The following is a 14984-nucleotide window of genomic DNA, read 5'->3' as shown; positions in this document are numbered from 1 at the left end:
ACCTATGGGTCTAAAAATTAGCCCAGGTGCATTTAGCAGAATGATAACATTAGCTATGTCAGGTTTAACGTACGAAAAATGCTTCGTGTATTTAGATGATATAGTGGTTTTCGGCCGAAATTTAGAAAATCATAATAGTAATTTAATAAGTGTTCTTGAAAGATTAAGAAAAGTTAACTTGAAATTAAATCCAGTAAAATGCGAGTTCCTAAAGAAGGAACTACTATACTTAGGTCATGTAGTAACAGCTGAAGGAATTTTACCAGATCCAGGCAAAATAGAAGCGATTCGTAATTACCCAACACCAAACAACGAAAAAGAGGTAAAAAGTTTTGTTGCTTTGGCAAATTATTACAGGAAATTTATACCCAAGTTCGCAGAAAAGGCTTACCCATTAACCCAGTTAAGTAAAAAAAATATTAAATTTCATTGGGACAAGAATTGCCAAAATGCTTTTTGTAGTTTAAAGAAAGCAATAAGTTCCCCGCCGGTATTGCAATATCCAAATTTCAGTGAAAACAACGAATTTATTTTACAAACAGATGCATCAGGATATGCTATAGGTGCGGTTCTTTCAAATAATGACGATCGCCCAATAGCTTTTGCAAGCCGAAGTTTAAATAAATCTGAACTAAATTATGCTACCATAGAAAAAGAACTTCTTGCTATAGTATGGGCAATCAAATATTTCAGACCATATTTATATGGTACACATTTTAAAATAAAAACAGATCATAAACCTTTAATTTATCTTTTTAACATGAAAGATCCCTCTAGTCGTTTAACAAAGTTTAGACTTCTTTTAGAAGAATATGATTTCACTGTAGAGTACATAAAAGGAAAAGAAAACATAGTGGCAGATGCTTTATCACGTACGAAAATCACTGTTAAAGATTTAAAAGAAATGAATGAATGTATAAATGTCATGACGAGAGCAATGAGAAATAGAATGGCAAAACAATCGAGCCAAAATATGAATCAGGAGAACAACTGTAGGACTGATCACCCGAAAGTTGTAGATATTAACTCCAAAATAAATGGATGTGTCGAATTACGTTTTCTAAACGTTACTGAGCTCAGAAAAATAAAAGCATTAATGCGCAGTAAAAACTATGATATTCAAGAACTAGGAAATTTTACATACGTTAAAAATCAAAATACTCTTTATATTAAACCACTTTCCTCAGAACAAAAGGTACGAGATACCCTTGTGAAGGAACTTGGTATAGCATGTGAAAAATGGAAAATAAATCAAATAACTGTTATTAAAGATAATAACAATAAAATGATAGTAGAAAAGCTAGCTAATGAAATAAAAAACGATGTTAATTGGACTAGTCCACAGTTATGTATACTAAAAAATGTATCAAGAGTAGAAAATAAAGACGATAAGAAGGTAATATTAAATGATTTCCATTTACTACCCACTAGCGGTCACGCAGGGATTAAAAGAATGTATAACAATATAAAAAGACGTTATTTTTGGATAGGACTAGAAGACGATATTAAAAATTTTGTGAAAAAATGTTCTAAATGTCAAAAAGAAAAGTTTTCTTTGTATACTAAGGAACCTATGACTATCACAACCACAGCCAGCACTGCATTCCAGAAAATTTTCTTAGATGTTGTTGGACCCTTAGACACAGATACAAAGAACTTTTCTTACATTTTAACCCTTCAATGCGACTTAACGAAATATATTGAAGCCTACCCATTAGTGACGAAAGGTTCAAAAGAAATCGCTGAAACTCTAGTAAGTAATTTTATACTACGTTATGGTGTTCCAGAAATGATAACAACCGACAGGGGTTCCGAATTCACTTCAACTATTTTTCAAGAAGTATGCAATTTGTTACAAATAAAAAAGAATACATCTACAGCATATCATCATCAAAGTATTGGGGCATTAGAAAACACCCATAAAAGTCTTGGCGCTTATCTTCGAATACAAACTGATAATAATCCAGAACATTGGAGTAAGTGGCTACCATTTTGGTGCTTCGCTTACAATACTTCAGTTCATACTGAGACAAAATTTACACCATTTGAATTAGTATTTGGTAAAAAGTGTAACCTACCTAGTAATTTAACATCTCAGATTGAACCTCTGTATAATCATGAAAATTATCCAATGGAACTTCGTTATAGGCTACAAATATCTCAAAGAGATGCTAGGGAAAATTTAATTAAGTCTAAAATTGTAAGAAAAGAAAAGTATGATAAGTATATTAAGCCAACAGTATATAAACCAAATGATGACATACTTATAAGAAATGAAAATAGAAATAAGTTTACTAGCATATTTTCAGGTCCATATAAAGTTGTGAGAGAGTTAAGTCCAAATGTAGAGATAATAAAAAATGGCAAGATAGATGTAGTTCATAAGAATCGTACTAAGAGATATATACCCGATACTAATTGTACTAGTTAAAAAAAAAAAAAATAATGATAAAAAAAAAATATATATATATACATACATATATTTTTTTTTGTAATCGGTGGAGATGTAGTATAGGTATCACTTAAGATATAATAAATTAAATATTAAAGACATTGGTTATATTATGATGTCATAGTTTGGAATGCATGCAAGTCCTTATAAGGCATAGTTGATAAAACATTATTGTTTATATTTAAGATCCGTACATCGGAATGTTAGGTACTCTTTTGAGGCACCGCTATTTGAATTAATATTTTATTTTTATTATTAAATGTAAACATCCAACCACCCACTTAGGAGGGTGACGTGTATTACTAGTATATAAGTTCCCTTATAATCAAATAAAAGTTAGTTACAACACAGCTCGTACTTGTTTTACTTGTGTCCCGATCACCCATCAACACATGGCGACCCTGCCAATGCGCGCGCGTCCAGTTACTTAGCTCGAATCTGAGAGGACCTTCCAAATATAGTATACGACTAAATTCCAATCTATCTCGATATGTAATTTACGATGGGGAATCATCAAACTGCTCCAGTCCCGCCTGCCTCTAGCACACCTCCCGAGATTTATACTCAATTGGGAAAAAACAATTTAATTGAGCAACATTATTTAAGCCAAGGACTTAATAATATAAATTTATACCTCTGTATTGTGGTAGCTGCTGGATTTCTAATTATCATTTTTGTATTGATTCGTTATATCAATACCTGTTTAAACAAAAGAATTGAGAAACGTGCACAGGGAGAAATATTTAAACAACAAGTAAGAAACTAAAATGGAAAGATACATTAAGGCCGTAGAAGAAGAAATAAAGATATTGTGTGAGTCGTATAATCTCTTTTGTCAAGGCACAAACGTTACCAAGGAAGAAGGGCGCACAGCGATAGTAACATATGTGGAAGGACAAAAAGGTCACTATCGGTGGAGTCCCGAGAATATGACAGCAAAAATATTTGCGGATATTTCTAGACTATTGGACGTAGAGTTTGAAGATGGGACTAAAGGTATAGCCCAGATGTCCGTAATCTACGAGGGAAAGTTATTATTTATATGGAAAATCGTGTGGGAAAGAGACAGCACATATGCTGAGTGGTGAAAAGTGTTAAAGTGCGTGTGAAAAGTGCACCTATGGACTCTAGGTGATATAAATTGTAAGTATATTAACTAGCCTTTATATTCATTAATTATTTTCTTATATTATGTATCATCAATTTACTTTATAAAAGTGAGTAAGATCTATGGCAGATATAGAACAGTTAATTGAAGGGTTAAAAGATATTAGAACGTATTTAATTAAATTGGGACCAGCACGACGTAAAACTCAGAATTTAGAGATAAAAATTAAAGACGTGGAACAAAATTATTTAAAATTTAATGAATTAATTAAAAATTATAGTGATCTTATAAAATCTGGTACTATTGACGAAAAAGTAGTAAAAAACATTAATAAAGTAAGTGCAATATACATAGATTTATATGATAACATTAAAAATTTATTTACTGAAAAGAATCAAGAAGACATGGAAACTTTTAATATTAAAACAGCTTTAGGATTAATACCTGTAATGACAGAGGATGAAAAAGCTATTCAACAATTAATTGATAATATTGAGTACTATAGCTCAATGTTAACTAAACCGGAGTGTATATCAAAATTGATACAATTTATTTTAAAAAGCAGGTTAACACAATCCGCGAAACTAAAACTAAATAATGACTATCCTACTATTGTCGCATTGTTGAATGATATGAAGAGTAATTTACTTGCAAAAAAAAGTGCTAACGCAGTACAAACAAAATTACATAACGCAAGACAAAATAGTGTATCTATTTCCGAATTTGGACAAGAATTATCGGAACTTTTCGTTAAATTAACAATTGCACAAGCCAATGGTAATTCCGATGACTATAAAACATTAAGAGCAATTAATGAGAAAATGGCAATTAAAAAATTTGCTGATGGGTTGCGAAATCGTAGGATTAGCACCATAATCGCAGCTAGAAATTTTGACTCCCTTAAAGATGCCATTCAGGCAGCAGTAGATGAAGAAACAACTGCACCAGGAGCACCTGAAGGTGTAAGTTTATTCTATCGTAATAACACACATAGAGGAACCTATCGTCATGCAGTAGGCAATAATCAACAGAGAGGTAATTTCAGGGGAAATTATTATAAGACATTCAATACTACTACAAATCGAAATAACAGTAATAATATGCGCTATAACCAGAAATTTCAACGAGGTTATAACGCATCAAAAAGTTTCCGGGGAAGAAATACTTCAAGTGGATACAATAGAGGTATTAATAGAGGTATCAATAGATATCAAAACAATAGGAGCAATCATAAAAATACATATAAAAATACGGGAAATATTAACATGCTTAGTAGTACATCAGGTAATATAAATAGTGAAGAGAATTTACAACTTGATGAGTTTTTTCGTGAATAATAATCACATATTTACAGTCGGCAATTCAATGACTATAGAGTTATATTGTAATGGTAACTTAAACACTTGGTTGATTGACTCAGGAGCCACGATATCAGCAATTAAATATGAATATATTAAGAAACATAACATAAAAATGCATTTTAGTGATTTACAAATCTGTGGAATTGGAGGTAATATAAAAGCAATAGGATATACTTATTTACGATTACAATTAGGGAATGACGTTATTACTCAAAAGGTTTATGTTTTCAATTCCTTACCATGTATTACAACAGGCATTCTTGGACATGATTTCTTATACAAAAATAAAGCCATACTTAATTATGAAACAGATACAATTTCGATTGCATTGAATAATCGCAAATTAATAACGTTAAAATTAAAGAATAAGTCATGTTACACATTAACACCACGTTCAGAATCTATTGTATATGTGAGATGTAACATAAATAAAGATTGTGTAGTTTGTGCTAAAGAATTAAATGAAGGAGTATTTATCGCTAGCACTATTGCCAAACCTATTGATGGAAAAATACCTATCTTAATTTTAAATACTACGAATAAAGAAATAAAATTAGACAAAATAAATACCACAGTACACGACCTTGATGATTACAATTATTGCAAATTCGAAAAACCTAATGAAATTAATGCTGATAGAGTTAAAACGTTGTTTACTCAGTTGAATTTCAATCATTTAAATACGGAAGAAAAAAAGGAATTAAATAAAATATGTGCCAAATACGCCGATGTTTTTCAATTACCAAATGATAAATTAACCGTCACAACATTATGTAAACAGTCGATACAATTAAAACCAAATATTGATCCAGTATATACAAAAAATTATAGGTTGCCACAAACACAAAAAAAAGAATTAGATAAACAAATAGATAAAATGTTAAAGGATGGAATAATAGAACCAACAAGAAGTGAATGGTCTAGTCCCGTATTATTAGTACCAAAGAAAGTTGATCCATCGGGCGAAAAGAAATGGCGCCTTGTTATTGATTACAGAAAACTTAATGACAGGATCCAGGATGATAAATTCCCTCTGCCTAACATAACCGAAATATTAGATTCCTTATCTGGTTCTATTTATTTCAGTCATTTAGATCTTTTTTCTGGTTATTACCAACAGGAACTCGAAAAAGAATCAAGAAAATTTACAGCGTTTTGCTCAGGCCAGTATCAAATGACTCGATTACCTATGGGTCTAAAAATTAGCCCAGGTGCATTTAGCAGAATGATAACATTAGCTATGTCAGGTTTAACGTACGAAAAATGCTTCGTGTATTTAGATGATATAGTGGTTTTCGGCCGAAATTTAGAAAATCATAATAGTAATTTAATAAGTGTTCTTGAAAGATTAAGAAAAGTTAACTTGAAATTAAATCCAGTAAAATGCGAGTTCCTAAAGAAGGAACTACTATACTTAGGTCATGTAGTAACAGCTGAAGGAATTTTACCAGATCCAGGCAAAATAGAAGCGATTCGTAATTACCCAACACCAAACAACGAAAAAGAGGTAAAAAGTTTTGTTGCTTTGGCAAATTATTACAGGAAATTTATACCCAAGTTCGCAGAAAAGGCTTACCCATTAACCCAGTTAAGTAAAAAAAATATTAAATTTCATTGGGACAAGAATTGCCAAAATGCTTTTTGTAGTTTAAAGAAAGCAATAAGTTCCCCGCCGGTATTGCAATATCCAAATTTCAGTGAAAACAACGAATTTATTTTACAAACAGATGCATCAGGATATGCTATAGGTGCGGTTCTTTCAAATAATGACGATCGCCCAATAGCTTTTGCAAGCCGAAGTTTAAATAAATCTGAACTAAATTATGCTACCATAGAAAAAGAACTTCTTGCTATAGTATGGGCAATCAAATATTTCAGACCATATTTATATGGTACACATTTTAAAATAAAAACAGATCATAAACCTTTAATTTATCTTTTTAACATGAAAGATCCCTCTAGTCGTTTAACAAAGTTTAGACTTCTTTTAGAAGAATATGATTTCACTGTAGAGTACATAAAAGGAAAAGAAAACATAGTGGCAGATGCTTTATCACGTACGAAAATCACTGTTAAAGATTTAAAAGAAATGAATGAATGTATAAATGTCATGACGAGAGCAATGAGAAATAGAATGGCAAAACAATCGAGCCAAAATATGAATCAGGAGAACAACTGTAGGACTGATCACCCGAAAGTTGTAGATATTAACTCCAAAATAAATGGATGTGTCGAATTACGTTTTCTAAACGTTACTGAGCTCAGAAAAATAAAAGCATTAATGCGCAGTAAAAACTATGATATTCAAGAACTAGGAAATTTTACATACGTTAAAAATCAAAATACTCTTTATATTAAACCACTTTCCTCAGAACAAAAGGTACGAGATACCCTTGTGAAGGAACTTGGTATAGCATGTGAAAAATGGAAAATAAATCAAATAACTGTTATTAAAGATAATAACAATAAAATGATAGTAGAAAAGCTAGCTAATGAAATAAAAAACGATGTTAATTGGACTAGTCCACAGTTATGTATACTAAAAAATGTATCAAGAGTAGAAAATAAAGACGATAAGAAGGTAATATTAAATGATTTCCATTTACTACCCACTAGCGGTCACGCAGGGATTAAAAGAATGTATAACAATATAAAAAGACGTTATTTTTGGATAGGACTAGAAGACGATATTAAAAATTTTGTGAAAAAATGTTCTAAATGTCAAAAAGAAAAGTTTTCTTTGTATACTAAGGAACCTATGACTATCACAACCACAGCCAGCACTGCATTCCAGAAAATTTTCTTAGATGTTGTTGGACCCTTAGACACAGATACAAAGAACTTTTCTTACATTTTAACCCTTCAATGCGACTTAACGAAATATATTGAAGCCTACCCATTAGTGACGAAAGGTTCAAAAGAAATCGCTGAAACTCTAGTAAGTAATTTTATACTACGTTATGGTGTTCCAGAAATGATAACAACCGACAGGGGTTCCGAATTCACTTCAACTATTTTTCAAGAAGTATGCAATTTGTTACAAATAAAAAAGAATACATCTACAGCATATCATCATCAAAGTATTGGGGCATTAGAAAACACCCATAAAAGTCTTGGCGCTTATCTTCGAATACAAACTGATAATAATCCAGAACATTGGAGTAAGTGGCTACCATTTTGGTGCTTCGCTTACAATACTTCAGTTCATACTGAGACAAAATTTACACCATTTGAATTAGTATTTGGTAAAAAGTGTAACCTACCTAGTAATTTAACATCTCAGATTGAACCTCTGTATAATCATGAAAATTATCCAATGGAACTTCGTTATAGGCTACAAATATCTCAAAGAGATGCTAGGGAAAATTTAATTAAGTCTAAAATTGTAAGAAAAGAAAAGTATGATAAGTATATTAAGCCAACAGTATATAAACCAAATGATGACATACTTATAAGAAATGAAAATAGAAATAAGTTTACTAGCATATTTTCAGGTCCATATAAAGTTGTGAGAGAGTTAAGTCCAAATGTAGAGATAATAAAAAATGGCAAGATAGATGTAGTTCATAAGAATCGTACTAAGAGATATATACCCGATACTAATTGTACTAGTTAAAAAAAAAAAAAATAATGATAAAAAAAAAATATATATATATACATACATATATTTTTTTTTGTAATCGGTGGAGATGTAGTATAGGTATCACTTAAGATATAATAAATTAAATATTAAAGACATTGGTTATATTATGATGTCATAGTTTGGAATGCATGCAAGTCCTTATAAGGCATAGTTGATAAAACATTATTGTTTATATTTAAGATCCGTACATCGGAATGTTAGGTACTCTTTTGAGGCACCGCTATTTGAATTAATATTTTATTTTTATTATTAAATGTAAACATCCAACCACCCACTTAGGAGGGTGACGTGTATTACTAGTATATAAGTTCCCTTATAATCAAATAAAAGTTAGTTACAACACAGCTCGTACTTGTTTTACTTGTGTCCCGATCACCCATCAACACAGGTCAAAGAAATATCTTTGGTCAAAGTCTGTCCGAGTCTATCATGGAGATGGTCAGATCTAGGTCGGTTGTGACTCCATGAAGATGCCTGCCTGTTTTCGTCAGAAAGAGCTGGCAACACCGCTGTGACATGAAATGAAGTGACAAGTGAACGGCTTGCTTCAGCGTACTTGCATTCTTAGAGTTAGACAATATTATATTTGGATTCAATACGATATGGTTTGAGTTGTGTAGTGCAGATAGTAATATTCACTACTATCATTTCAATATAAGTGACTTTTATTATAGCTCAACTTTTAAATTCATGTGAAATCGTGATTAACAAACATTAAGCGACCTACGTTGGACATGCTAGATAACTAAACAAACATCGCAATGGCCAGTCCATCTCCACAAAGCAGTCCCATGCCTCCGCCGCAGGCTCCGAGCCCAATGGGGCCACCTATACAAAGTCCGGCGCCACCGCAGTCTCCACATAGCCCATATAATCCGCAACATGTTAACGGACCACCGCCATCCCACCCTCCTGGACCAGGTCAACCACAAATGCCTAATCACATGTCTCCGTCGGGCCAACCCTCGCATCCTATTGGGCCAAATACTAATGGACCACCTGGAGTACCCCAGCCACACCCAGGGATGCCTTCTAGTGGACATCAAATTCCTCCTCATATGGTGGGACCTCATATGCAGGGTCCTCCAGGACATCCAATTGCTCCAGGTGGATCACATCCACCAGGTCCTAACGGTCACCCTAACATACCCAGTAACCCGCCCCATCCTAATATGCAGGGTCAACCACCCCATGGATACATGCAACATCAAATGGGACACATGCCCCCTGGCCAGGTAATTTTTTATCAGGTAATTATTATAGAATAATGTTTTATTACCTAGTTTAATTTGAATGTTTATGTTATTCTTATTAAGAGATAGATATATTACAGGGTGTCATTGGAAAATGCTTTCTACAGAGCACCTATCTAATATTATTACCAAGTAGAATCAACATGGTGCCATAGCAAATATTTTCTTGTTACAATAGATTTATACCAGTACAGTATTGATTAAATTTTATATGAAATACAATCATGCCAAAGAAAAAAATTCTGTTATGAAAGCTTTATAATTGTGCCAGCCCTACCCTAGCACTCTGTTTATTAAGTACTAGCAGTGCCTGCGACTTCATCCGCATAGTTATTTTGGGTATCATTAAATTCCTCAAGGATGAATAATTTTCCCCGTTTTTTTCACATTATCCAATATAATGTATCTAATTCCTTATAGTTGCAGTGTGATGTTATATAGCCTAAAGCCTTCCTCTATAAATGGTCTATTCAATGCAAAAAGAATTATTCAATTTGAACCAGTAGTTCCTGACATAAGCGCGTTCAAACAAACAAACTCTTCAGCTTTATAATATTGGTATAGATGTATGTTTTGTAGTAATTTCAATGAATAGGACCAACCAAAGGATTTTACTAGCCTTGGTTGGAACCTTTGTTCAACTGATTTGAAGAGGCTTTATTGTATTTTAGAAAACATTGAAGTAACATTTAGAAATCTGAGCATAATGTAAAATAGTACAAAGAAAAGTTTTATTAAGCTTCATACGTTCTTCTCCCTACTTCAAACTATATGTGTACAAAATTTCATGGAGTTTGATTCACAGAATGGATGGAATAATCATGTTGTATTTTTTTAAATAAATGTATGTATTTTTTGTGGAATAAGTTAAAAAATAAGCTTACCGTTTTCTCCAAAATACCAGTTTCGGTCTATATCTACTCCTACAGCAGTCTGAATCATCCTTACATTTTGTTTGAGGAAAAAATGCATTTCTGTTTTTTACGCTATATTGTATTATAGGCTTTATTGTATTTTAGAAAACATTGAAGTAACATTTAGTAATCTGAGCATAATGTAAAATAGTACAAAGAAAAGTTTTATTAAGCTATAAATAAATTGATAAAACAATATTTAAAGCTACTACTAAAAATGTTTTAGTGGATGCAAGTAGCATATTTTTTCTGTTAAACAGAGGACCATAAATGTTTTTCGCTATTTTTAAAGTCTCGTTAATGATAGTAGTGACTTCCCTGCTCAAGGGTTCAATATCTTTAGGGCTCATGAGGATTTCTTTTAAATTTTGTAAATGTATCATGTAAACAACAGGAATGTTCAACATTTTCTTGACCCAATCACAACTGTTTCCTGAAAAATTATCTAAACAAAATTATCACTGTATTACATATTATTGTTTTATATTAATAAACTTAGGACCTTTCCATTTTAAAATAGAAATAAGATATGTTGAAAGACATTTTGAAAATAAAATCTTGAATGACTGATCTGTCGCCTTGCCTCAAATGCAGCAAATGGTGATTGATATCACTTGAGTGATCATATATAAAATCATATGAGATCACAAGAAAAATCAAAGAAAGTTTATTGATATATTTACCAGCATTAGCCAGCCAGGCATATCAATGTCGAAAAATATACATCCATACACATATAACATCACACCTCTTTTCTGGAGGTCTATCCACTTGCCACAATCCCAATAATCTTCAATAGTTTCATCAACAAGTAATATTGAAAAAATACTCACAAAAATATCTTGCAGTGCGTTCATATAAGTATTTTACATTATATTTTTTTCCAAGTTTGTGATTTGTTGATTTCAAAATTGACATCTTTAAAACACATGTGATTAGTTATTAACAGTCATAAGTGCAAAAAAAGAACAAGGTGTAATGTGCTGTGTGTTTCCTGTAACCTTTAAAAAGGACCACCACTCTCATCTATTTCAAATGGATGTAGTAAGAGGTGACTAAGGGAATAGCACACATTCATTTAATCAAGTTTTGCCATGATCATTGGATTATAGTCAAACGGCTTGTCCCAATTTCCTTTCCAGAAAGGTTAGGATTTAACTGGGATTAATACCAGGAGGAAAGAGATCCATAGAAGTATAAATAATCAAACAGATATTATTAAGTTTTTCTTCTTTGGTATGTGCAGATTACATGGTTGTTTAACTTTCTCATCTACGTTTGCACTAAATTAGTAAAGATTCTAAATCAGCAAGTCATCTGATTGCAACTAGATTTAGTTACTTCAAAGTAGGTATCAAGTTTATTGCTAGAGGTAGTGATTCTGTTTCTGTTCTATTGGCTATACATACTGTGAAAATCTCTAAACAATGGTTTTTTCATATTTACTTAGCCATACAGTAACCATCCAAAAAGTAAAATCATAATGTTTTTTTTATTTCAGTAGCATGAAGTTATAATATGGACAATGTTGTATAATGTAGTAAAGAATGAGCCTACCATGACATCATGATTGATAGAATAATCCATTGTATAAGCATATGGAATTGTAATGATTCTTTGGCCAGAACCTCTGAGGTTAATAAAAGCCATCAGCTTGTCAGCTTTGGAATTAATGTAGTCAGAAAAAGCTTTTGTTTCTTTTTCTGATAAAGGACTTGGCCCTATGTACATTGAGTAACATATGTTGTCATCATCTGTTGTGAACATGAAATTAAATTTTAGTTTGTCTTAGGGTTTGTATTGTTCTATTTATAAAAAGAAGTTATCGCCCGTGGCTTCGCCTACGTGAAAGTTCATACGTTCTTCTCCCTACTTCAAACTATATGTGTACAAAATTTCATGGAGTTTGATTCACAGAATGGATGGAATAATCATGTTGTATTTTTTTAAATAAATGTATGTATTTTTTGTGGAATAAGTTCAAAATTAAGCTTACCGTTTTCTCCAAAATACCAGTTTCGGTCTATATCTACTCCTACAGCAAAGTCTGAATCATCCTTACATTTTGTTTGAGGAAAAAATGCATTTCTGTTTTTTACCCAAAACACATCCTGGAAGGTTATGAAATTTTTTTAAATATTAGAATAAATACTTGCTGTCCAAAGAAGAACTCTACACACAGGGGAACACTGAATTTAAAACTACTAACCATTTTCAAATAGTAAAATCATCATAAATTTATTTTGTTCAAAAATAATTATACTAATATGAATTTATAAATTAAAGAATAATGATGTTTAACTGTCTGATGATACCTGTCTCCAGCTGTAAATGTAACCATCTGGATTAGCTAAGGGCGCAAAATAAAAGTTATAATAATTTGTTAATTCTTCCAAACCAAAGTCATGTCCCAATGTCTTGTTTATAAAGTTCATCATCACAGAAGGAGATAACCAGTCGCCACCTTGTTCTCCACTTATAATAAAGACTCCTGGATTATTGGGATTTGTTATCATTTCTAATACAAACAATTCCACTTTGTCATGAGTTCGTGATATAATTCTTTTTTTTATTCTTATACTATGATCTCTTGCTATTTTATTAATCTGTGCTATCAAGATTCTATAGTCCGGGAATCGATCTGTATTAGTGATATACTCTTCTCCAGAAATCTCTATATCTCCAAACCTGTTAAGATAAATAATTTTGAGGGTGCTTTATGTACATATTATTTATTGGTATTTTTTTTTAAATGGCGTACTGACGTAGGACCAAGGTTGACAGAACTGTATTCAATGTTGTTTGTTTGAAGTAAGCTCTCAAAGTTGCTGGTGCAACAATCATCAACTATAACATCCATAGCAATCCCAGCATGATTTGTGACACCACTTAAAAATATTAATGTTTTGTTTACTACATCTAATTTATATAATGCAGATCTTTCTTTTGAATTGAATGCTGTAACTTCATAAATAACATTCTTTTTTGCCTGTACTAGGACTAAATTGTAAATAGTTCCAAAAATGCAATATAAGTTTAGGTTTACCATTTTTTTTACAAAAAATCACTATGGCTTAGATGTCAACAAGTTTTTGCCATTAAAATAATAATAACCGCCTTAAAGAAGAATCCCAAGTATACAAGCCTAATTCTTAGTCGCCTTTGACGACATCCATAGAAAAGAGATGGGAGTGGTCCTATTCTTTTTTCTATTGGTGCCACGAACCACACGGCACAATTGTTATTAAATATTGTTTTCCTAACATTTATTTTTTCATTATAGGGCCATCCAATGTCAGGGGGACCCCCTCCGCCGGGAAATGGTCCACCGGGGCCACCAGGCGCGCCTATGTCGATGTCAGGCCCCCCGCCTCATCCGAGCCACTTGGGACAAGGAATGCCTCCTGCCACACCTCCCCACATGCCCCCTCACCATGCTTTGATGCCAGGTCAGGGCCCGCCGCCCCACACCCCTGGCCCCGCCTATGGGCACGGCCCCCCTCCCGCGGGAGGGCCGGTTCCTCCCGCGGCTCAGGGCGCTCCGGCACAACCGCAACCCGGGGCTTCGCAACATCCGCCTGCGGCGCAAACACCTCCTCATATCCAGGGCCCGCCGCCGCCTACCTCCTCCGCTAACGGCGGACCGACATCGTCTTCTCCAATGCAAGGCTCGCTGGCGACTCCTGGCCCTGATAATTTAAACGCCCTCCAACGAGCAATAGATTCGATGGAGGAAAAAGGTCTTCAAGAAGATCCAAGATATTCACAGCTTCTTCTGCTTAGAGCACGATCGAATTCGCAAGACCCCAGTAAAGGACTATTTTCTAACACCCAAATCTGTCAACTAAAGTAAGTACTTATGTAATAAATTTTATTTTTGTTTTATATACCTATTCAAAGATTATTATTAAAGTAATTTAATTCTTGGCAACCAACTATTAATATATATATGACGACAGTAAATATTAGGTGTATGTACAAGAAAATTTTTTCAAAAAATAAAAAACTGTTGGGTACGATGAAAGAAGAGTAACAAACAACAAAAATACTAATTTTGGAATTTTGTCTGTTTGTCTATGACTTTATAGCTTTGAAACTACTCGACAGATTTGAACGCGGTTTTCACAGGTGGATTTCATATAAGCGTGATATACTTTGAGACTGATATAATATGGCCAATTGAAAATTTACTTAAACTAAAATTTGCTTTAAAACTTTAAATCAGAGTTAGATACGGTTCACATTAACATATA

At 32.7% G+C, this 14984-nt stretch overlaps 1 protein-coding gene across 1 annotated transcript in view; it reads left to right on the top strand.

The window, feature by feature from the left end:
- The first annotated feature begins 8965 nt into the window (after positions 1–8965).
- LOC106129376 (ATP-dependent helicase brm) overlaps positions 8966–14984 on the top strand; it is a 28952-nt gene continuing 22933 nt past the window's right edge. The window contains exons 1-2 of the mRNA XM_060954432.1: positions 8966–9799; positions 14015–14580. Coding sequence (XP_060810415.1) covers positions 9326–9799; positions 14015–14580 — 1040 coding nt within the window. The 5' untranslated portion in view covers positions 8966–9325. The remainder of the gene's footprint in view (positions 9800–14014; positions 14581–14984) is intronic.

The sequence above is a fragment of the Amyelois transitella genome, chromosome 4 (genome assembly GCF_032362555.1).
Source record: "Amyelois transitella isolate CPQ chromosome 4, ilAmyTran1.1, whole genome shotgun sequence".
NCBI classification, from domain to species: Eukaryota; Metazoa; Arthropoda; class Insecta; order Lepidoptera; family Pyralidae; genus Amyelois; species Amyelois transitella.
Note: the sequence above shows the minus strand (reverse complement) of the source record. Positions and strands in the feature narration are given on the sequence as shown.